The sequence below is a fragment of the Microcebus murinus genome, chromosome 20 (assembly GCF_040939455.1).
Source record: "Microcebus murinus isolate Inina chromosome 20, M.murinus_Inina_mat1.0, whole genome shotgun sequence".
In the NCBI taxonomy this organism is placed as follows: Eukaryota; Metazoa; Chordata; class Mammalia; order Primates; family Cheirogaleidae; genus Microcebus; species Microcebus murinus.
In genome coordinates this window covers 32,429,050-32,452,290 of record NC_134123.1, presented here as the reverse complement: position 1 = coordinate 32,452,290, position 23,241 = coordinate 32,429,050, and the positions used below count along the sequence as shown (strand labels likewise).

At 57.7% G+C, this 23,241-nt stretch overlaps 1 protein-coding gene across 3 annotated transcripts; it reads right to left on the bottom strand.

Moving 5' to 3' along the window:
* KLHL36 (kelch like family member 36) lies at positions 1-21,832 on the bottom strand. 3 transcript variants are annotated; one of them, XM_075995830.1, is made up of 5 exons: positions 21,757-21,832; positions 18,996-19,074; positions 11,427-12,500; positions 9,432-9,589; positions 1-5,947 (listed from the first exon to the last, which is right to left on the bottom strand). In XM_075995830.1, the coding sequence occupies exons 2-5, from the start codon at positions 19,053-19,055 to the stop codon at positions 5,392-5,394; spliced, it is 1,848 nt and encodes a 615-aa protein (XP_075851945.1). In that variant the 5' UTR covers positions 19,056-19,074; positions 21,757-21,832; the 3' UTR covers positions 1-5,391. The 3 variants fall into 3 exon arrangements, with proteins under 3 accessions (XP_075851945.1, XP_075851944.1, XP_075851943.1); XM_075995829.1 differs by lacking the exon at positions 21,757-21,832 and adding an exon at positions 21,325-21,515; XM_075995828.1 differs by lacking the exon at positions 21,757-21,832 and having other exon boundaries at positions 18,996-21,294.
* Positions 21,833-23,241: the final 1,409 nt, after the last annotated feature.

Here is a 23,241-nt window from a genome sequence, read left to right as displayed (position 1 = left end):
TTGCAGGCAAATTATTTTAATGTGTTTCAAGAATTGAATACTCTGTATGGAATTAAAAACGAAGGTGAAAAAAAAAAGCAACATGCAGAAAATTAATTAAAAAGAGGTAAGACATAAAAATTGTGAATGTCATAAAATTACAAATAGAAAAGCAACAAATGAAAAGAGACACACAATTACAGATTTCAGTAACATTAGTAGCCAGAACGTACCAAACGAAATACTCAATCGTCAAATATCTCACTGATTTTGAAAGGGGGCCGCCCTTGTCTGATCCAAAGGACGTTTACTCTTCTTTACCTGTACAGACGACTTCGAGCAGCTTTGAAAAGGTGGAGTCTCTTTTCTCAAATAAAACAGACAAGGAAGGGTTTGTTCCCCTGTGCCCCTCCACCACCGAGATTTGTACATTCATTCCACTCTTTTTAACTAAGGCAACCAATGGACAATTTCTCGGGACCCCCAAACACCCTCAGAAGCCACAAATTCTGTTCATGTTAAAAAAAAAAAAAGAAGAAGAAGAAATGAACCACCTCTATAGACAACGACTCTATAAAGTGCAAGAATGGATTGCGGTCTCAGCTTTTACAGGTTCTGTGTTAATATCTATTTAAAAGAAAGAACGAAAGGGCATTTATTGAAACCTTAAAATCTGTACCCCCATAATATGCTGAAATAAAAAAAAAAAAAAAAAGAAAGAAAGACAGACCGGATGGGCGTGGACCAGGGCCCGGGGCCCCAGCCGTGCCTGGGTGGAGAAATGGCCCGTGAGGGAAAGGGGAGCCGTGGGCCAGCCCTCGGGCGTCCCAGCTCTGGGCACCGCTGAGGTAGGAGCTTGGGGAGAGGCACTGAGCCTCTCGGGGGGCTGCGAAGGCGTCCCCTTGGCAAATCAACCGGGGGCCTAAGACAGTCGCGCCCACGGGCCGAGAGTGACCTCGCGCCCTTCCAGAGCTCTGTCAGATCGGCCGCGGACAGGGGCAAGATCCGAGACAGAAAGCCAGGTGAGGGGGGCCCCGGCGCTGCCCGCAGGACACTGGCCGTCCGGCTCACATCAGGGGGCTGGAGGCAGGGCGGGGGGTCAGGTGGAAACCCGGGCAGGCATCCTACAAAACGGCTATTAGCAAATTGTATCAAAAAGTATCAAAACATTTCAAAAAACTCTAAAAACTGCCGGGCTTGGCAGATGCACAGGTGAGGCGCTCCAGGGTTTATCCCGGCGGCCGGGGCGACACCCCCACCCCTTCCTCCCTCCGGGGACACTCGGAATCCACGGGGACGCCAGCAGGCCCCAACCTCAGCTGCGGCCGCCCCTCCAGGATGGGGACACCAGTGGGCCGCGAGCCTACCCGCTAGCTCGGGGAGCCGCAGGGCCCGTGGGCGCTGCCGCACCACGGAGGCCCGGGGGAAAGCGCGGCGGTCGGTAACGCTGCCAGGGCCCGGGGGAGGGCCCGCAGGGGTCCCTTCGCGTCCCACACTGCTACACATCACTGAAAGGTCACTCTTGGCTTAGGGGACAAAGTACTCTGTATCCAAACTCACAGAGTAGGACCCCGGACCCCAGAAGAGGACCCCAATTCCCCTCGGCGTTTGGGTTCCCACCCCCAAAACTAAACTCCCAGTTAGTAAGGTTAGCTTCGGGGTCTCTACTAAGTCACCATGTGGTCACCTTGCCATGCAGGGGGTGCGGGGAGGGACATCCAGAATTCACACGCGGCCCTGCTCAGATCAGGGTCTCTCAGAAGTCCTACCTGGTAGCCTTCCAAAAATGGCAGAATGTTGAGAATACCAGCTGAGTGCCAAGTACACGCAGGTTGAAAAGAAAATCCGTGGATATTCTCAGCAGCAGAAGGACCAGTACAAGCGACAAGGTCGTTCAGCTTTCTACCCTCCCTCCCTGCTGCCGTCAAGCTTACGTCTTTCAGCAAACAGGGTTCCAACTTGGGCCAGGGGGACCTAACCCCAAACCTACAACTACTAGGAAGTTTAAACTCTTTTCATTCTTTAAAAAATCAGAAAAAATCCAAACCTACATAAAAGCCTGCCATACGTATTTTGAAAGATTAACAACAACAACAACACAAAAAAAATCCAGGTGTTGTCGAAGTCCAAGGGAACAGCTTGGAGCTCTGACAGTTTTAACAACCCAAAGGCAACCGTTTGCATCTGGGACGACCAAACTCGAGCCTTTCTCGCTGCAGCGCGAAACCACGCGGCCGTGGGCGTGCAGTCAGACAGCCACCCGCCAGACTGCGGCCCCGAGCCCCGCCCACCCAAGTTCAAAGCCACTTTCTTCCATTTTTAGCTGGCCTGCACGTCAGAGTGAGTTTCCAACCTGAAAACACGGGTAACGAAAACCTGGCCCAGGGGCCACCCCGTGGCTCCCCTGGGCCCGCCCGTGGACTCCAGCAAGCCCGAAAACCTTTCCGCATGGCCACCACCGACTATTGGGAGCTGGTCCACGAGACAGAACTCACCCGTCCATCTTCCCTTTAAAGGAGCATTCTCATCCTCATTAATATTAGATCCGAAGCCGTGTAAATCACAGGCTGCAAATGAATAGCGTCAGGAGAGATCACAAAATACAAGGCGCAGGGCGCCGCCGTATGTACTGCACCAGGTACAAGAAAATCAGAATAGAGGCCGGCGCTTCACACGTATCTAGGGACAAGTCCCAGGAGCAGGACGTAGCAAGAGCTGGCTTAGGCTAAGAATCAGTGGCTCCCCTCTCTCCAAGGTCAAAGCCATCCTGTTCCTCAAATCACCCAGACTTTATCTGTTCTCCCCGGCCTGCCCCTAGATGCTGGCTGAAGAACCACCGGTTTGTCCATGGCCTGGGCTGAGCGGGGGAGGGCAGCCCACAAACGCCACACCACACTGTGCTGTCTGAAGGGTCTTCAAGTAATAAAACCTTTCCCGGAGGAAGATGAGGGTGAGCAATCCCAAAGTGTCCAGAAGTTCTGCAAAACTTGTTTTGTGTGGCCGGGCGCGGTGGCTCACGCCTGTAATCCTAGCACTCTGGGAGGCCGAGGCGGGCGGATTGCTCAAGGTCAGGAGTTCAAAACCAGCCTGAGCGAGACCCCGTCTCTACCATAAAAATAGAAAGAAATTAATTGGCCAACTAATATATATAATATAAAAATCAGCCGGGCATGGTGGCTCGTGCCTGTAGTCCCAGCTACTTGGGAGGCTGAGGCAGGAGGATGGCTTGAGCCCAGGAGTTTGAGGTTGCTGTGAGCTAGGCTGACGCCATGGCACTCACTCTAGCCTAGGCAAGAAAGCGAGACTCTGTCTCAAAAAAAAACCAAAAACAAACAAACAAACAAAAAAAACTTGTTTTGTGGAGTTCTGGGACTAGAACCAGGCGTCCTCAAACTACAGCCCAGGGGCCACAGGCCACATGTGGGTGTTTTTGCCCGTTTGTTTTTTGGCTTCAAAATAAGATATGTGCAGTATGCGTAGGAATTTGTTCATAGTTTTTTTTTTTTTTTTTAAACTATAGTCCGGCCCTCTAGTGGTCTGAGGGACAGTGAACTGGCCCCCTGTTTAAAAAGTTTGAGGACCCTTGGACTAGACAATGAGACAAAAAAAAGAGTTTCAGGCTCCAAGAAGTTTGGAACCACCAGGTTGATGGAAGGCTTACAATGAATGCAGGACTTCCCAGAGCCTTTAACACGCTGGAGTGTTGTTATAGGGCTCCAAGGAGAGTTTGCAGCTTTTTGGTTTGTTTGTATGCTTTGCAGAACCTCTCAACATTTTGCTAGCCTCTAGAGGCTTGCACATGCAAGTAACTAGCTAAACAGGTAGACTGCGCACCTAACCAGCAGTAGAGAGAGGGTGGGAACTAGGGCGTTGAAGCTTTCAACCCCAAAACCGCTCCTCATCTCTCCTGGATAACTGCAAACACAGACCCATGAAAACCACAGCCAGCCTTGAAAAGACACGGCAAGGAAGTGCAGCAAACACGCAAAAGAGACGGGAATCGGTGCTCACCGAGATTGTCTCATTCTAACATCCACGTCAACAAGACATCTTGCCGTCTTCTCGCCTCTGCAATCAGATCTTTGCCGAGGTCCAGATCGTTCATGCTTTCCCTGGCTCGAGACTGAAACTGATCCCAGTCCTACGCTCCCAGGGGACTCTGCGTTGCACCCGGGCGTGGGCAGCCGCGCGACAGCTAAGGTCATGCAATAGCGACAGCCGTTCTAGGAACTTGCGCGAGGAGTCGGTATGGGGCGGTTACCCATCTGGAAAGGGGGCGCCCAGCACGCTTATCTAGAAAGCCCCTCTGCCCTGACGGGAGCCCAGACATTCTCTCCCCTCACTCTACCCCTGCCGCCCAAGGAGCGGAGGGAACAGATCGGGACTTGCTGAAGAATGTGCCTTGGTGGCACGCAGCTACCTAGTAGTAGCAGATGACTGGGACCAGGACCCACTGCTGGAGTCGGGGAGACGGCCAGCGACCTTCTTAGGGACCAACAGGCGCTCATCTGAGCAGGAGCCTTCAACGGCATCTCAGAGAAAGGCTCGTGGAAAACAACAGCAAATTCCGCAGTGTTCACTTGTCCTTTCTTGAAAAGGGACATACATTTGGGAGCTCGGTAGGTACATCAGCGCTATAAGAGACAGCGTGTTCAGGAAAAAAACAAAAACAACAAAAGAGGGTAAAAAAAAAAGCACAAATTACAGAATAACGTTTATAAAGAGCTTCATGCCTTTTGTCTTTCTTTCTTGGCTACCTATGACCTTTATTAGAATTCGGGAAGATCACCGACCCGGGAACACTGGGGTCATTCGGATCGACGTTCACCTGACACGGACCCCTGGGAACAGCGTCCTGGGCAGGGAGGGAGTCCCCGTGTCTCACCTGCCAGGGAGCGGCGTGACCCCCGGCCACTCACTCACCCTCTTGGGGGGCGGCGTCTCCGCGCCCTCACTTATAAAACACACCCGACCTCGCCAGCGGCTCCCAGACGCGCTGACGCTTCGGACCCCAAGAACTGGCTGCACCTCGGCTCCCGGGGAACCTGTTATTTTTAAAAGCTCCGCCGGGTCTGGGGCGGCTTGCACCGGGCGTCGAGGCTCTGTTTATCGCTGCACACGTCTTCACGTCGCCCGTGGTGCCGGCGACCGCCTGGGGGGGACGGTGAGGGGGGACAGGCCCAGGGAGGACGGAGGGTGAAGGTTCTTCGCTGCCTGGGCCCGGGGTTTTAATTACTCAGGCAAGATATGCAAAGTTCCACGTCATGTTTAATCGGTCACTGTGATATCATAGAAATACCAGGAATCATAAAAGTTAAAAAAAAAAAAAAAAAAAAAAGAAGGCTGCTAAGTAGTACATGATGTCGCCCGGGGGCGTGAGCAGGGGCTGCCGGCCTGGCGGTGACCCCAAGGTCACTGGCCCCGGTCCTGGTGCCGCTTGCCCTTGCCCTTCTTCTTCTTGTCCTCCAGCCGCGGCTTCAGGGCGCAGACGCAGGCCGACACGCCGGCGATGGCCTTGGGCAGGTCGACGCCCCTGCTCCACTTGTTGGCCTCGCGGTCGTACACCTGCACGGTCTTGGAGAAGGCGGTGCTCTCCCAGCTGTAGCCGCCCAGGATGTAGATGCGGCCCTGCCACACGGCCACGCCCGACTCGCTGTTGGCGTGCAGCAGCGGCGCCACGCGGGTCCACTGGTTGCACTGCGGGCTGTAGGCCTCCACGCCCAGCACGTCGAAGCGCTCCATGGACTCCACGTTGTCGTCGCTGCCCCCGATGGAGTAGATGCTGTCGCCCAGGCTGCACATGCTGTGCCAGCCGCGCGCCGTGGTCATGGGCCGCCGCTCCTCCCACACGTCCGTGCGGTGGTCGTAGCACAGCAGGTTCTTGCGGTACGGGCCGATCTGGTAGTCGTGGCCCCCCGAGATGTACACGAAGTCCTTGTAGATGGTGCCCGCGTGGCCGTATGTGAACCTGCGGAGAGAACGACGGGCGGGGCGGGGCGGGGCTCAGCCTGGGCCTCAGCTGCCTCCTCCTGCAAGACGGGTGCAGTCTGCCCTCCTGGGGGGACGTGAGGAGGTGACACAGGCAGCAGGCGCCCCACTCCCCACCAACACTTTGGGGAGGATGGCAGCTGTCATCAGACAGGAAGTGGCCAGGCAGGTACAGGGGGGCAGCTTTGCAGTCAGGCCACCTGGGCTAGAACCCCAGCTCTGCCCTTCTCTCAACCTCCACTGTCCCATCCGGGAAATGGGTATAATCACAGGGCCGTCACCCTTCCCACAACGGCTGAACACAACTAGAACGATATGCTGCTTAGGCATGCACGTGGGACCGATCCAATTACAGATCAGAGAGAAAACAGAACATACGATGCAATGCTAACTGTGACAATGTTCTGGGAAAAGGAAAACTACACAGACAGCAAAAATAAATCAGTGGATGCCAGGGCAGAGGATGTGAGGTGAACAAGGGACAGCAAGAGGGATTTTTTTAGGGCCCCAAAACTATTCTGTAGGACACTGTAATGGTGGACACGTGTCATTATGCATTTGCCAAAACCCACAGAACCATGCAACAGCGTGAACCCTGATGTAAACCAGGGACTTTAGTAAATAATAATGTTATCGGCTGGGTGCAGTGGCTCACGCCTGTCATCCTAGCTCTCTGGGAGGCTGAGGTGGGCGGATCGCTCAAGGTCAGGAGTTCGAAGCCAGCCTGAGCAAGAGCGAGACCCCCGTCTCTACCGAAAATAGAAAGAAGTTAATTGGCCAACTAAAAATATATAGAAAAACTTAGCCGGGCATGGTGGCACATGCCTGTAGTCCCAGCTACTCGGGAGGCTGAGGCAGGAGGATCGCTTGAGCCCAGGAGTTGGAGGTTGCTGTGAGCGAGGCTGACGCCAGGGCACTCTAGCCCAAGCAACAGAGGGAGACTCTGTCTCAAAACAAAATAATAATGTATCACTACTGGTTCATCACTTGTGACAAACTGCAGCGACACTTGTAGGACACAGACGCAACGCAAGTTAGTAACAGGAACTCTCTGTACTTCCCGCTCCATTTTTTGCAAACCCAAAACTGCTGTAAAAACTGACGTCTATTGAAAGAGGGGGGCGGAGTGCAAACAAGGGTTTAAAAAAAGCCAATGGAACACTGTCATGAAATTCAGGGTAGTGGTTGCTTAGCCGGGAGGCAGGGGACAGGAGGGCAAAGCATTTGAAGCTGCCATCACAGAAGCACACTCCCAGGGCAGACAGAGCGACCCTTCAATGTCCGGGCTCCGGGGCTGGGCCGTGGGTTCATGGAGGCCCCAACGTACAAACAAGCCAATAAATGAAAAAAGATACGAGTAAGCGAATCAAACAAACGTGGGACATGCATGCACTCAGGACGACAGCATCATGGGTTGTGTGTGTGTTCCAACTCCTACAATGCTTTTATTTTATTTATGATTATTTGTTTGAGACAGAGTCTCACCCTGTTGCCCGAGCGAGAGTGCCGTGGCATCAGCCTGGCTCACAGCAACCTCCGACTCCTGGGGCTCAAGCAATCCTCCTGCCTCAGCCTCCCGAGTAGCTGGGACTACAGGCATGCGCCACCATGTCTGGCTGATATTTTCTATAAATATATATTAATTGGCCAATTAATTTCTGTCTATCTTTAGTAGAGATGGGGTCTCGCTCTTGCTCAGGCTGGTTTCAAACTCCTGACCTTGAGCGACCCCCCCCCAGCTTGGCCTCCCAGAGTGCTAGGATTACAGGCGTGAGCCACCACGCATGGCCTCCTACAACCCTTTTAGAAAGACAATATAATAGCACGGTTGTTGTGGTGTTTAAGGCACATCGATCACAGGGCTGGCCCAGAGAAAGGGACGACAGCGGACGTTCTTGGCACTGTCATGAAGCTTCACTTGCCCATCTATGAAATGGGATGGCAGAGCACCTGGGTGTAGGGAGATCACGGGCCCTGGGTAGCCTGGGACGTGGCCAGAATCCACACCACTGCCCCGCCCCACCCACTGGCCTCCTGGGTCAGAGGGTAAGTTACAGAGACGGCCCACGCCTGCCCCAGCAGGTGACTGTGGTATCAAGGGACATTACATAAAGCACCTGGCCAGGGTCACACAGCAATCAGCAGCTACTATGAAGACCGTCAAATCGTCTAATAACAGGTGTCATGGCATTAATCCACTGGCCTCCTGGAACCTCTCTGGGAAGGTACCGTGTTTCCCCGAAAATAAGCCCTACCCATAAGATAAGCCCTGGCAGGATTTCTAAGCATGTGCGCAATAGAAGCCCCACCCCGAAAATAAGCCCTAGTGACGGGCGTGGCTGCGCAGCGCGTCTGCACGACCCGTGCATGTCGTCGTGGAGCGGGAAAGGAGACGAGCAGCCCTTCTCATCCGCCCCGTGAGAGCTCTATGGCTCGACAAGACAGACTGGGGCCAAGGGTTCTAAAGGAAATAGAGTCGCAAGAAATTCAGGATGGAATTCGGGGTTTGGAGAGTGAGGATGATGTTCCAGAACACGACAACTTAACTGTATTTGAATAACTGTAGATGGTTGTACTGCACTTAATAACACAATCCCTGAGAATAAGCCCTGGGGTGTCTTCTTGAGGAAAAAGAAACGTAATACCCCGTCTTATTTTTGGGGAAACACGGTAGTCATCCGGGAATCGGAGGAGCTGGGATTCTCGCCTCAACCACGACTTCAAAACACGGGCGCTTACCCCGTACACTCTTCTAACTCTTGGGGACAAAGTCCTCAAGACTCCTGCATGTGTCCCGCAGCACGAGCGGTTCAGGAAGCGTGCTTTCGGGGGCAGCAACAGGGAGCCCGTCAGATAAATGGCGCGCACCTCCCGCTACCCCCGTGGCGGCAACAGACGCTCAATCAATGCACACCGGGAGGACGGGAGGACCGGGGAGAGCAAGAGCCACTGAGCCCGGAGCACACCCTGTGTGCACGGAGCCATGCCAGGGCTTCCCGCAAGTGCTCTGGGGCAGCGGTTCCTACCGCCCCGCGCTACAGAGGGGGAAGTCAAGCATGTGCGGGCTGCAGACACTCTCTCTGTGTCTTAGGTCTGGGACAGACACGCCCCACCACTTTGGGCGTCTGTCCCCAAACTCGGGGAGACCCTGGGGTCAACCGCCCCATCTGCGCCCGGCATGCACCCTCGGGCGTCAGGGAACGGGACAGACTGGGCAGCTGTGGGTGCAGCTTGGTGGCAGAGGCGGCTCTTGCATTCAGTCTGAAGCCAGAGGTGGCTCTTCACCGCCACAGTCCCCCCCCCAGCCTCTCCTAACGACCCTCGGCCGATGAGCCAGGAGACCTTTTCCCTGGGCTGGGAGGCCGAGATGCCCAGGGAGCGCAGCGGACGCAAGTGAACTCCGTCCCCCGGAAAACAACGCCCCCCCCTTCAGAACAGCCTGCCACGGAGCCCACCCCGGTCACCTGGGCAGGCCGGCCACGTAGGACCAGGAGTCCGTCTTGGGACTGTACGTCTCTACCGACGACAGCGCTCCGTTCTCGTTCCGGCCCCCGACGGCCACCAGCATGTCTTCGATGGAGGCGAGGTAGAAATCCACGCGGCGCTGGTTCATGGAGGCCACCTGCGGAGAGGAGACACCTGTGCCTTCCCGTCCCCCACCCAGGTGGCGCCGGGCACCGCGCGCTCTCCCACGTGGGTCTGCTGACCCCCAGGCCCGGGAGGGCGGGGCGGCGGCCAGGCCGGCGTGGGGGGGCGAGGGGCAGTGACACAGGAGCAAACGGGGGTCCTTCCGGGGGGGGACTTCTCAGAGCCCCTGGGGGTTTCCCGAGACACCCTGCACCCCCAGGAAGGGGATGGAGACACATGGCTCCCCGGACGCGCCCGGTCACAGGGCCGACCCTGCGGACTAGAATTCCGCGGGATGTGAGGTTCACAATCGCTCAAACAAAAATTCATATTTCCCCGTCCCCCATCAGATATTTTTTAAAAGTTTTTTGGTTTTTTTTTCCTGAGACAGAGTCTCACTCTTGTTGCCCGGGCTAGAGTGAGAGCCGTGGCGTCAGCCTAGCTCACAGCAACCTCAGACTCCTGGGCTCGAGCTATCCTCCTGCCTCAGCCTCCCGAATAGCTGGGACTACAGGCATGTGAGCCGCCATGCCCACCTTTTGATATATATATATACACATATATATATATTTTTTAGTTGTCCAGATAATTTCTTTCTGTTTTTAGTAGAGATGCGGCCTTGCTCTTGCTCAGGCTGGTCTGGAACTCCTGACCTTGAGCGATCCTCCCGCCGTGGCCTCCCAGAGTGCTAGGATGACAGGCGTGAGCCACCGCGCCCAGCCAAGACATTCTTAAAAAGTTAAATGCTGATCGCCACCCGTGTCAACAGAGCAGAAAGTGGCATTCATGAGAAATCAAAAAGTGGAAAACCCAACTTTTTTTTTTTTTTTAAACGAACCCAAGCAGCACACACTGCGGACACGGTCCCGAGGGAGGCCCGGCCTGTGGCGGCCGCTGCGCCGGAGCCCGGGAGGAGGAGCCCGGGAGGAGGACGGGCTCACGCTGGTGCCGAGACTGAGCTCGGAGGGAGGTTTTAGATTTGGGGGAATAAAATCCAAAGGGCACCTGGACTCCATTGCAACCGAGTTTTGAGCTCAGAAAAACACCGATGAAGTGAAAAACAGCAGCGAGGTGCGCGTGTAAAGACCGAGACGGCCGGGCGTGAGCCTCACCGCCCCGGACTCTAGGCCACGTGCCGCACGCTCTCCCAGGGGAAGAGCCTGACACCGGGAGAGGGCAAGGCCCCGGGATCCCGCAGCTCCGGCACGGACGCGACCTCACGCCTGAGGTCGGGTGGGTCCCCGCTCCTCCCAGAGTCAGGCCGCCCGCCTGCCCGCGGGCCGGCTGCGAGCCCCTGCGGCCCCCTTGAGCGATTCTAGCTCCCAGAGCCTCTCCAGGAGAGGGGGGCCCAGTGGAGACCCCGAGACACGGGGGGAGGACACTGTTCGAACAACGGCTCGAACCTCTCGACCGGTGCCGTCGGACGCTGCAGCCACGAGCCCCGCGCGGCGGCCATTTATGCGCCAATCAGTTAAAATGAAATAAAGTCGGGAACGGCACCGGCCGCACTTCAAGGGCTCCACCGCCGAGTGCGGCTGGTGCGGCTGGTGGCTTCCGTCATCAGACGGCGGGAACCCGGGACGCTCCCACCCTGGCGGAGAGACAGCTCCATGGGGGACCGGCCCTGCCACCCCTGGCCAGGTGTGTCCCGGGGGAGGGGGAGCAGGAGGGGGAGGGGGAGGGCGGGAGTCGCGACCTCTGCCGCCACGCCCGGCGCCCAAGCAGGCCGGGCGCGGCCCGAGAGGAGGAAGGGGAGGTCAAGTCAGGGCTTAGGTTCGGGGGGCGGCGAGAGAGGCCTCAAGAGTAAAGAAAGAATCCGGCTTTAATCTCACCTTGATCCACTGTTTACAGCGGGGGTCATACCTATAAAGAAGACTGGAGGCCGCGTCCCCTCCGTTGTCCCGGGAGAAGCTGCCGCCCGCGACAAAGATGAAGCCGCCCAGCACGGCGACGCAGTGGTGGCTCCGCCGGGCCGGCAGGGGCGTCTCCTTGACCCACTGCTCGCTCCTGGCGTCCAGGTAGCAGGTGTCGTCGCTGAGCTCCAGACACCGCTCGGAGACCTCGCCGCCCACGAACAGCAGGCGCTCCTCGTTGGTGCGCAGCGCCGTGCGCGCGGTCTGCAGGACGGGCTGGGCCGCCAGGCTGTTGTGGTAGCGCACGGCCTCCTCGATGAAGCCCCCGCAGCCCGCCTCCCGGGGCAGCAGCGCGCACACGGCGGGCTTCACGCGGTGCAGCAGGTCGTTCTTGGGGATGAGCGGGAAGTGGATGTTCTCCAGCACCTGGCGGGCGTGGGCCTCCCGCCCGGGCTGCTGCGTGAGCCACTGCAGCGCCGCCTGCAGCAGGTCGTGCTCGCACTCCCGCTGCACCTCGCTGCTGGCCAGGTAGGCGCACAGCTTCTGCAGGGACACGCTCTGCAGGAAGTCGGGTGTGAAGGACAGCGTGCCGAAGCGGCCCAGCACGAAGCCGTCGATGAAGGCGTCCAGCCGCTTGAGGCTGTAGATGGAGGCCAGCTCCTGCAGGTACAGGTAGTTGTCCTCGCTCACCTCCTGCTCCAGGTAGTCGCAGCAGAAGTCCACCACCGTCCAGACCTGCAGCAGGTGCGCCGTCTCCAGCACGTAGTCGATGTTGCCGCCGTCCAGCGCCAGGTCGCCGCCGTACAGGAAGTCCACCACCGCCTTGAGCCCCGCGTAGGAGGCGCCCACCAGCTGCACCTCCTTCTGGAAGGCCTCCCGCATGCCCAGCGTGAACATGGAGTTGAAGTAGTCGCTGCACACGGCCAGCAGGTTGCGGTGGGCCGGCACCCGCTGCTCGTCCGCCACCAGCACCACGTCGCAGAAGAGGCCGCGCAGGCGCTGCTCGTTGAGCCGCTGCAGCACCGTGCCCGCGTGGTCGGCCCGGCGGTACACCTGCGGCGGGGGAGGCGCGTCAGCGGGAGGGCCCAGCCCGGTGGGGCCCGACCGCGGGTTCTTACTTTACTTTATCCTGAGGGTGGGGTTGGGGGGGTCCTCCCTCCGCTGTCCAGGCTGGAGCGCAGTGGCGCAATCGCGGCTCACTGCAACCTCCTACTCCCGGCCTCAAGCGATCCTCCCGCCTCAGCCTCCCAAAGGGTTAAGAGCACAGGCAGCTCACTGCAACCTCCTACTCCTGGCCTCAAGCGATCCTCCCGCCTCAGCCTCCCAAAGGGTTAAGAGCACAGGCGTGAGCCACCGCACCCCGCCTCGGCCAGCATTTCATTTTATTTTATTTATTTTTTAACTTTTTTTTTTTTTTGAGACAGAGTCTCGCTTTGTGGCCCAGGCTAGAGTGAGTGCCGTGGCGTCAGCCTAGCTCACTGCAACCTCCAACTTCTGGCCTCAAGCGATCCTCCCACCTCAGCCTCCCAAAGGGTTAAGAGCACAGACGTGAGCCACTGCGCCCATCCTCGGCCAGCATTTCATTTTATTTTATTATTTTTTTTGAGACAGAGTCTCACTCTGTTGCCCAGGCTAGAGTGAGTGCCGTGGCGTCAGCCTAGCTCACAGCAACCTCAAACTCCTGGGCTCAAGCGATCCTCCCACCTCAGCCTCCCGAGTAGCTGGGACTACAGGCATGCGCCACCATGCCCGGCTAATTTTTTCTATATATATTAGTTGGCCAATTAATTTCTCTCTATTTTTACAATAGAGACGGGGTCTCGCTCTTGCTCAGGCTGGTTTCGAACTCCTGACCTCAAGCAACAATACACCCGCCTCGGCCTCCCAGAGTGCTAGGATCACAGGCGTGAGCCACCGCGCCCAGCTTTGACCTGCATTTTAAGTGAAACGGAGTAAAAGAGAACAGGAACTGAGCTGCTGAGGGGGAGGGCACCACAGGAAGCAAAGGCGTTTCTGTGCGTGTGCATGTATTGCACGTTATGGTTTTTCCTTTCTTCTTTTCTAACAAATACAAGTCCTAAAACCTTTCTTTCTCTCCCCCTCTCCTCTTCCTTCTTTATAAACAGAATTCCTAAAAGCTTCCCTTCTTTCTCCTCTCCTCCCCCCTCTCCCTCTTTCTCTCTTTGCAACCACAGGTCACGACAGAGAGGCCGGGAACGCCGTCCGGTTCGGGCTGTGGAGGCGCTCGGGGAGTGGCCTCCAAAAGCGGCCGGGACCTGGGTCTCAACCCCCTCGGCGCCGCCGCCACTTCCCAGCTGTGCAGCCTCGGCTCGGCCTCGGCCGCCCTGGGGGCCTCCCTTTCCTCGTCTCGCAAGTGAGGATGTGGGCACCGACCACGTGGCTTTGGGAGGTGACTGAGACGGAACGTGGCCCAGAGCCGGGCCCAAGCAGAGCTGGAGAGGTGCTGGCTGTCGTGACTGTCAACCCCGCTGGGGCTGTGCTCTGAGCAAGGTGGCTTGGTGCACGTAACCCCAGGGAGCAGGTGGGCCCCTGTGCCACCTGCCCCGCAGGTTCTGCTGCTCAGTCCACGGGGGTGGCGGGTCCCAGACACCTGACATACCTGGACTAAGGTGCCCTGGGGATCCCGCTTTGAGAAACGTGGCTTCACCCGCCACTGCCAGGGATAAAGGAAATCTACCGCGTGTGAAGCGCGGGGACTACCGTCTTCTTCCCGCAGGTCACGCGTGCCGCACACGCTGGGCACGCACTCCCACTCGGGCACCACAACAGCCCTCCCAGGGAACATGCTGTGACCCCCATTCCCAGAAGAGGAAAACTGAGGTTCAGAGAGACCAAGGAACACGCCCAGAGTCCCGCAGGGTTTGAGCCTAGGCCTGAAGCCAGGGCCCGAGCCCTCAATCACCACGCTGTACTGGAATCGACACCTTAATTAATGTGAATATTCGCTGTGATTAATTAATTCAATACATCCGGGTTGGCGGACACTCACTGAGCGCTACGTGCCTGCCGCGGGCTTTCGAGGACACGAAGATCTACCAGGCCCAGACTAGCGTCTCTGAGCCCTGGGAGGACTAGCTAGCCCTGCCGTCGGGATGCCGGCACCGCTTTGTTTATTCATTGCACGATGCAAACAGACAAGGAAACTCAACATCGGGAGAAAGAGACCATTCAAAAACACCATGCAGGTAGCCGGTCTGGTCAAGGGCCACTGAGGCAAAGAACTGGCTGGGTGTTAAGGCTGGAAAGGGGAAAGGTGGGGGGAGGGAGGGGAAAACTGACCTAATAAGCTTGTGGCTTGTTAGGTGCCAGCAGCTGTGTGGCTGGCAGGCACCTCCTGAAATTTTTTTTTTTTTTTTTTTGAGACTGGTTCTGTCGCTCGGGCTGGAGTGCAGTGGCGCCCTCACAGCTCACTGCAACCTCCTACTCCTGGGCTCAAGCCATCCTCCTACCTCAGCCTCCCGAGTAGCTGGGACTACAGGTGCTCGTCACCACGCTTGGCTAATTTTTTAAAAAATTTTCTGACTGGTAGAGACAGGGTCTCACTACGTTGTCCAGGCTGGTCTCAAACTCCCGGACTCAAGCGATCCTCCCACCTCGGAGCTGGGATTACAGGCGTGAGCCACCGCGCCCAGCCCCTTCCCTGAATTCTTATAAACTACTACTTCTCGACATATGTCTGACAACAGCGGGTCTTAGTATTTTTTTTCCTTCCCTTTCAAATCTGCTCAACTGCTGCTGCTGCACGTGTCATTGAGAAACTATTTCCCCAAGCCCCTTCCACGTCCAGCCAATCCCAACGCCACCGCCCCGGCCACGCCACAGATCTGGGCAATGTCCTCGCAACCCGGGGCGGCTGCCAGACAGGTGGCACCTAATGGTCCCTTCCCTTCCGAGTCCAGGGGCCCAGGCCTGCTTACACTCCGCCACGGGCCGGCTCTCCAAGGTCTCCCCTGCGGACACCTCTGTTTATTCTGCTCACTCCCAGACAGCACCGGGCTGGCCTCCTTTCTGGCTGCTAATTAAGCAGGAGTGGTCCGGCCCCCTCCCTGGCGCGGAGGGACAGGAGGAAGGAAATTACACGCTGCCACGGCAAAGGTTCAGCAGCCCGAGAAGCAGGTAGCTCCTCGCCCAGCCCGGCCCCTCTGGCTGCCTCGCAGAGAAAGGGAAAGGGCCTGGGGTGGGAGCAGGGAAGGGCCGGACTCCAGCTGCCGCAGAGCCATCTGCTCGGGCGAGCCCGCTCCAGGGGGGGAAAAGAGCAGCCGTTGTTTCCAAAACCAGGTCCCCATACTAAGCAGGCAGGACCAGCCCTGCACCTGGGTCTCGGCTGCAACCTGTTTCTCCTGCGTTAGCACAGCCGCACAGACAACGACTTTCAAAAACCACACAAACGTCACCCTCCCATTTGAAAGGGACACTGTAACAGTTTCAGAATTTCGGGAGATTTAGAAGCACCCATCCCTAATATTCTCTGATGGTGCTAATCCTTGATTTCCTACCTTTATTTATTTATTTTTTTTGAGACAGAGTCTCACCCTGTTGCCTGGACTCAAGTGTCGTGGCATCAGCCTAGCTCACAGCAACCTCCTGTTGCCTCACCCGCTACTGCCAGGGATAAAGGCAATCTACTGTGTGTGAAGTGTGGTAGACTCCTGGGCTCAAGCGATCCTCCTGCCTCAGCCTCCCGAGTAGCTGGGACTACAGGCACGCGCCACCACGCCCGGCTAATTTTTTCTATATATATTAGTTGGCCGATTAATTTCTTTCTATTTTTAGTAGAGACGGGGTCTCGCTCTTGCTCAGGTTGGTCTCAAACTCCTGACCTCGAGCGGTCCTCCTGCCTCGGCCTCCAGTGCCGGGAGGCCAGGCGTGAGCTTCATTCCCTACTCTAGTGGCTTGATCCCATGAAAGGCCGAGGGGTGGGGAGGAAGGAACGCAGGTGGCCAGGCTGACACGGGAGAGAAGGCAGGTGCGGGGTCTCACGCGTGAGATAAGAACCCAGCAACCGAAACGGGCCCCCACAGCAGGAAGACTCCCCCATGCCGAGAGTGCGCCACCCGCCACCACGCTGCAAGGGGCAAGGTGGGCGAGTCCCAGAGGCAGGTGTGGGCACTGCTTGAAATAAAAAGTCAGGAACGTGGCCTCGGTGGCTCACGCCTGTCATCCTAGCACTCTGGGAGGCCGAGGCGGGAGGATCGCTTGAGGTCAGGAGTTTGAAACCAGCCTGAGCAAGAGTTGAGACCCCGTCTCTACTGTAAATAGAAAGAAATTAATTGCCCAACTAATATATATATATATAAAAAAATTAGCTGGGCATGGTGTCGCACGCCTGTAGTCCCAGCTACTCGGGAGGCTGAGGCAGGAGGATCACTTGAGCCCAGGAGTTTGAGGTTGCTGTGAGCACAATCAAACCAACGGATAGAGACCGTACCCCCCCCGGCGCCTCCACTCAGAGAGTAGCAAACTCTGAATCTGGCACGGGGGACAGAGATTCCCGGCGCTATCAAACTTAGAAAGCGACACTGTCTTCGCAGCCAAGTTCCCAAACAAAGCTCCTTTCAGAGAGCAGGGGACCTTTCTGGGCTTTCGCTGCACAAAGCAGGGCTTGGCAGGAGCCTGCAGAGCAAACTCGAACGGAAATAGAGGAGATCCCTTCCCGGGAGAGCCGACCTCTCTTGAAGACGACAGGCGGCTTTTCTTTTACGCACATCTGTAGAACCTCTTTGCCCTTCTTCCCAAACCTGGGGGGCTAGCTGCAACCCCCTCCCTCTACCTAAGGCAGCGCTTTATCACCCCCCCCCAAGAAACCTTTTGGCGTATCTCCCCCCACGAGTCCCCCAACAAAACTTTAGCACCACGGATGCACTGAGCGTCCGCCTGGGTACCGCGTGCATAGCTGCGCTCTGCAAATATGAAAAGAGTTAACTTCTTTCCGCACCTCCAAGAACCGATTCGCACCTGCCCGCGGGCCGATATCACCCTCCTCGAGAATGCGCCATTTAAGGCGACTATAAAATTTGATCCCCAAAAGGGACACGTTTAAAGAAAAGCGGGCATTATTAATGTTTATAACGAGGAGACAGGCGTACACTGCTCCGAATCACCGCAGGGAGTTTGCTGAAGGGCCGGTTCCTGCTCTCAGCTCTTAGTTTGCAGGTCCGGGTGGGGCCAGGCGTGTATGTTGCCACATGGTCGATCCCATGGTAGCCTGGACCTGGGGAACCCACCCTCACTTGCTCTCAGGGTCCCAGAGCGTCATGACCAGGGACAAGGACTCCAGGCCCTTAACATCTGGGTATACAGCCGGGCGCAGTGGCTCACGCCTGTCATCCCAGCACTCTGGGAGGCCGAGGCGGGAAGATCACTAGAGGTCAGGAGTTCGAGACCAGCCTGAGCAAGAGCGAGACCCCGTCTCTACTAAAAATAGAAAGAAATTAATCGGCCAACTAAAAATACATAGAAAAAAATGAGCCGGGCATGGTGGCGCATGCCTGTAGTCCCAGCGACTCGGGAGGCTGAGGCAGGAGGATCGCTTGAGCCCAGGAGTTCGAGGTTGCTGTGAGCTAGGCTGATGCCACGGCACTCTAGCCCAGGCACAAAGCGATACTCTGTCTCAAAAAAAAAAAAAAAATAATAATAAAAAAAATAACATCCAGATAGACATGGTAAGTTGTCCCACCATAAGGTCGAAGGTTGGATTTTCTTTTCCTTTTTTTTGAGACAGAGTCTCGCTTTGCTGCCCAGGCTAAAGTGAGTACCATGGCATCAGCCTCGCTCGCAGCAACCTCCAACTCCTGGGCTCAAGCGATCCTCCTGCCTCAGCCTCCCAAGCAGCTGGGACTACAGGCATGCGCCACCACACCTGGCTAATTTTTTCTATATATATTAGTTGGCCAATTAATTTCTTTCTATTTATAGTAGAGACGGGGTCTCACTCTTGCTCAGGCTGGTTTCCAAGTCCTGACCTCGAGCAATCCGTCTGCCTCGGCCTCCCAGAGTGCTGGGATTACAGGTGTCGCCCGGCCGAAGGCTGGATTTTCAATGAACACGTCCCTTGGAGGTTTTGAGCCTCCAAGCAGGGAAAGAAACCCCCCCATGGCTCTTTCCCCATGTCACCCACCTCTTAGGGCGGACGCGCAGAATAAACGAGCTTAACTGTGCCACAGAGGCGGCTCTGGAATGTCACACTGAAAACTAAAGACGTCTGGCCACAGTGCCTCTACTGTCCCTTGCGCGTCCCCACTCTCTCTGATTTTATGACACTTTCCCCTCCCGCCCTGTCTCTGCCTCTCCGGGTGGTTAAGGAGACTAACAACGACAGGAAGGGCGGTGAGAAACGGGTGAGAAACGCGTTAGCCAGAAACACAACGTGGCTTCTTAGGCAGCCGGGACAGGTGGCAGGTGAGGCGGAGCGGCGCTTGCGCGGCCCTACACGCCAGCAACTGGCAGCGCCGGGATCCCAGCCTCTGAGCCCTCAGCTTATCCTGCCATGGGAAAAAAAGATGAAAAGCAAAGCGAATGCTCACAGACCTTTGACGACTCGCTGATCCTGCACGGCCGAGACACCCGAGTCTGCCTGCTTCCCTCCATCGCAAAAGGGGTCGCAGCCCTGCAAGGAGAACGGGATTCCTGAGCGTGCAGCCACAGCCCGAGGTCATGCACTGAGCTCAGGCCCTGCTGGCAGATAGCAAGGACAACGAGAGTGAGAACGGTCACATGGAGGGAAGGGGGAGGACAGTGCACCACAAAGGTCTCTTTTATGCTGTGTGTCTGAGCCCTGGGTTGTGAGAATTGGATAGAACCTTTCACTCGGGTCCGGCGTCGGAAACCTCCCAACATCATGTCATTAAAGCTCACGTCCCTGTAACTACCTTTTTTTTTTTTTTGAGACAGAGTCTTGCTTTGTTGCCCAGGCTAGAGTGAGTGCCGTGGTCCGTGGTGTCAGCCTCGCTCACAGCAGCCTCCGACTCCTGGGCTCAAGCGATCCTCCTGCCTCAGCCTCCCAAGTAGCTGGGACTACAGGCATGCGCCACCATGCCCGGCTAATTTTTTTTTTTCTATATATATATATTAGTTGGCCAATAATTTCTTTCTATTTATAGTAGAGACGGGGTCTCGCTCTTGCTCAGGCTGGTTTTGAACTCCTGACCTCGAGCAATCCGCCCGCCTCGGCCTCCCAGAATGCTAGGATTACAGGCATGAGCCACCGCGCCCGGCCACTACCTTTTGATTCTTAATCTGAACCAGCTCTTTTGGCTAGATCAAGGTTATGACAAGCTACGGCCCTGGGACCAAGCTAAGGGACCTCACATCCCGTCTCATTTAACCCTCACAGATACTTGGCCGGGCTGATGTCCCTCAGCCCACTGCACGGGTGAGGGTGTTGGTCTCTCGCGGTTACAGAGCTAGTGAATGGCTGAGACTTACAACCTGGGTGTGTCCAGCTTCAAATCCTAGGCCCTTCCCCACGGCACAGTACCGGATGAGGCCCAGTCCTCGAGAGTACCATGCTTTCAAACCTAGACAACTGCCCTAAGTGCTTTTCCCTGTCTTCACTCATTTAATCCCTACTGCAGCCCCATGGGGCTGGCGCTATTACCGTCTCATTTTATGAGGAGGGTGCTGATAGCAGAGAAGAGAAGTAACTTGCACAGCACTGCAAGCTAGGAACTGGCAGAGTTTGGATTCCAACCTTTAAACCCTTAGCTTCTACCACCATTAAAAAAAAAAAAAGCCCTCAGGCAGGAAACCTCTGCTGGGGCCTAAAGGCCTTGCCTTGAACATGAACTTGAGCAAGTGTGTTAACCTCTCTGAACCTCATGGTCAAATCCATACAATGGGCTGGTGCACCAGGCATTTGCTACCCAACTCACCACCAGCACATAGCTAGGCTTGGGGGCGGAGGGTTGGTTAGAGTTTGGGGGGACACACACAGGAAGGATGAAGTGTCAGCACAAGTCACATACTGGGACTGAGGTTTCAAAGAGGAATTCTTTCCCCTGCTACCTGAGTTCAGGAAAAGAGTCAATGTGTCACCTACGGAACAAACAGCCCTTGCTAATAAAGCACAATGTGACAAGTCAGCACTGTTCTAAGATAATGGGGGACACAGGGAGGGGGCGCCGGTGCTCCCATGGGAAGAATGGACGCAGGCACAGTCCAGCCCGTGCAACTCTGGTGTGTGTGTGGGGGGAGGAAGGGACAGCTAGATTTCTCTTGACAAACTAGCAACTTTGTGTCAATGACAAGCTGTTCCCACCCCCGGCCCTTCCTGAGTGCCCCTGGGCTGCGGGGAGGCCCAGAGGGAAGGGAAGAAAACCAGCACTCAAACAGCGCCCACTGCACGCCCCTGACTTCCTCATTCCACCCTCTGAGACAGGTGCCACCATCACTTCCACCGCGAGACACCCACGCCCTCGGTGGCCTGGGGGCTCGCCCAAGGTCACGCTGCAGGAAGCAGCAGGTGTTCTCTCTCTCCGCCAGCCTCGGCCGCCGCCAGGGCTCAGTTTCGCCCTCCGACGCCAACGCCGGCGCTTTCTTCTAGGCCGAGATCTCCGGACAGTCCCCGGCGTAGGCGCCTCCCTTTGTCCCCGGGAAGTGGCCTGGGGCTGCCGCTCCCCGCGCCGGGTGTCAGCCGCCTCCCGTGCTTTTCGGAAGCAGGCGAAGGGTCAAGGCCACCCACGAACGCAGTGGCGACCCCAACTTACACGGGAAAGGTCTTCCGGTAAACATGGGCGCAGAGGCCACGTCCGGGCCGGGAGGGTCCCCGGGGAGCCTCCTCCCCGCGCTCCTTCCCGGCCGCAGCGCTCCAGGAAACGCCAGGCTGCCGAAACCCACACGGCTGCCCGGCGACACTCACCGTCCCGGTGTCGCCGGCGGGTCTCCGGGGACCCGCTCGCTCGGGGCCGGCACCCCCTGGCGGAACCGCCGGCGCAACGGCCGCCGGGCAGGCTCGAGCCCGCGGCGAGCAGGCGGCGCTGGGGCGCGCCCGAGGCCGGCGCCCACGGCGGGACACTCACCTGCGGGCGCGCGGGGGCCGGGCGCACAGGCCGCACCTGTCCCGCCCGCGGGGGCAGCGGCACTCCCCACCCCGCGGTGGCCCGGGCGCAAGGCCGCGGCGCTCCGCTCGCCCCCCGCCCGCCCCGCTGCCCCCACCCAAGCACAAAGGGCCCCGCGGGACCGAGCTCGCTCGCGGGGGCCGGGACGCTCCGCTCCCCGCCCGCCCCCGCCCCGGCGCCCCGGACGGCGGCGGCCCGGCTCTCGGCCGCGGGGCGGGCGCGCGGAGGCCCACCTGGGAGCGCGCTACCGGCGCGGCGCGGGGCGCCCGGGCGGCGGGGCCGGGCGGGCCGGGCGGGCGGCGCGGCGGGGCCCGGGCGGCGGGGCCGCGGGGCCGGCGGGGAGCGCAGCCATGGCTCCGCCAGGAAGTGCGCGCCCGAGGGCGGCGCGCGGCCAATGGCGGCGGCGCGGGGAGGTGGGCCAGGCGGCGCGGGGCGGGGCCTGCGGCGGGGCGGGACCCAGGCGGTGTCCCCGCGCCCGCGGCCCCGCGCCCCGCGCCCCGCGCTGGCCCAGAGGCGGGCGGCGGCCTCGCGGCGCGAAATGCCAGCTGCGTGTCGCCCACCGTGCCGGGCGCGCGGCGCGGACGGGCCCGGCGAGGTCCCCGGCCTCGGGGGACAGACCTGCGGGCCGGGACCTCGGCGCGGGCCCGGAGACGTCGTGGTGCAGCTTTGCTCCTCACCTCCGTCACCCGCGTCCAGCTGGGCGGGACGTCCCGGTGGCCAGGCCTGGGCGCACCGCTCTGTTCAAAGTCACGTCCATGCTCTTCGCCCTCCCTCCTTTCGGCGTCACTTCAGCTCTCATCCACGGTCTGATATTATAAGTAATTTACTTATTCATTTGGTTTAGAGTCCCTCTTCCCGGCCAGAACCCCCGCAGGGCAGAGTTCGAAGTCAGTTTTATTCGGGGCTGGACCCCGGGGCTGGCGCGCAGGGGGCGCTCAGGACATTTAACCATCGCTCACCGGTCAATCTACCGACTGTCCAGCTCCTCTCGCTTCGGCGGGACGGACCTCGCAGACGTCACGTGAAGTGAAAGGAGCCGGATAGGAAAGAACACGCGCGCACTGTGTGCGCCCGTGTCCGTGGGCTGTCCTCATGGGCACGTCTGTGGGGACGCACGGCGGCCGCCAGGGGGAGGAAGGTGGGCGCAGGGGGGACGACTGCTAAAGGATCAGGGATTTCTTTTGGGGACGACGAAAATGTTCTGAAATTAGATAGCATTGATAGAACCGCGCAATTCTGAATATACTAAAAACCATGACATTATATATTAAATAATCCAAAAGGGTAAATTTTATGGTACGTGCATTCGTCTCAGTCAATGTTGTTAGAAAAAACAAAACAAACCCCCAAAATCTATTTCCCTGTTTTGCTATTCCCTTCCTTTTCTCGCAAGGATCGAGACTGTCTTTCAGGGCTCCATAACGCATGACCAGATTTAGCCGCTGAAGTTGGGCCACGATAAAAAAGAGAAAAGAAGGGCGGGGCGTAGTCATGCCCAGGCACATCCTGGGCCTCCCTCTGGCCCTGCTGTTCAGACTCTCGGCCTGGCCCGCTGCCATCCCGCGGCTCCCAGCCCGGGGTGCTCTGTGGCCCCAAGGCACCCTAGGTGAGGCCCCAGGTCCAGTGTGGGTGCATCCCTGTCATCTCTGGGGCGAAGTAAGGAGGCAACAAGGGTCTGTGCAGTGACCAGGTGACTGCGTGGCTCACGCGCACGGGAC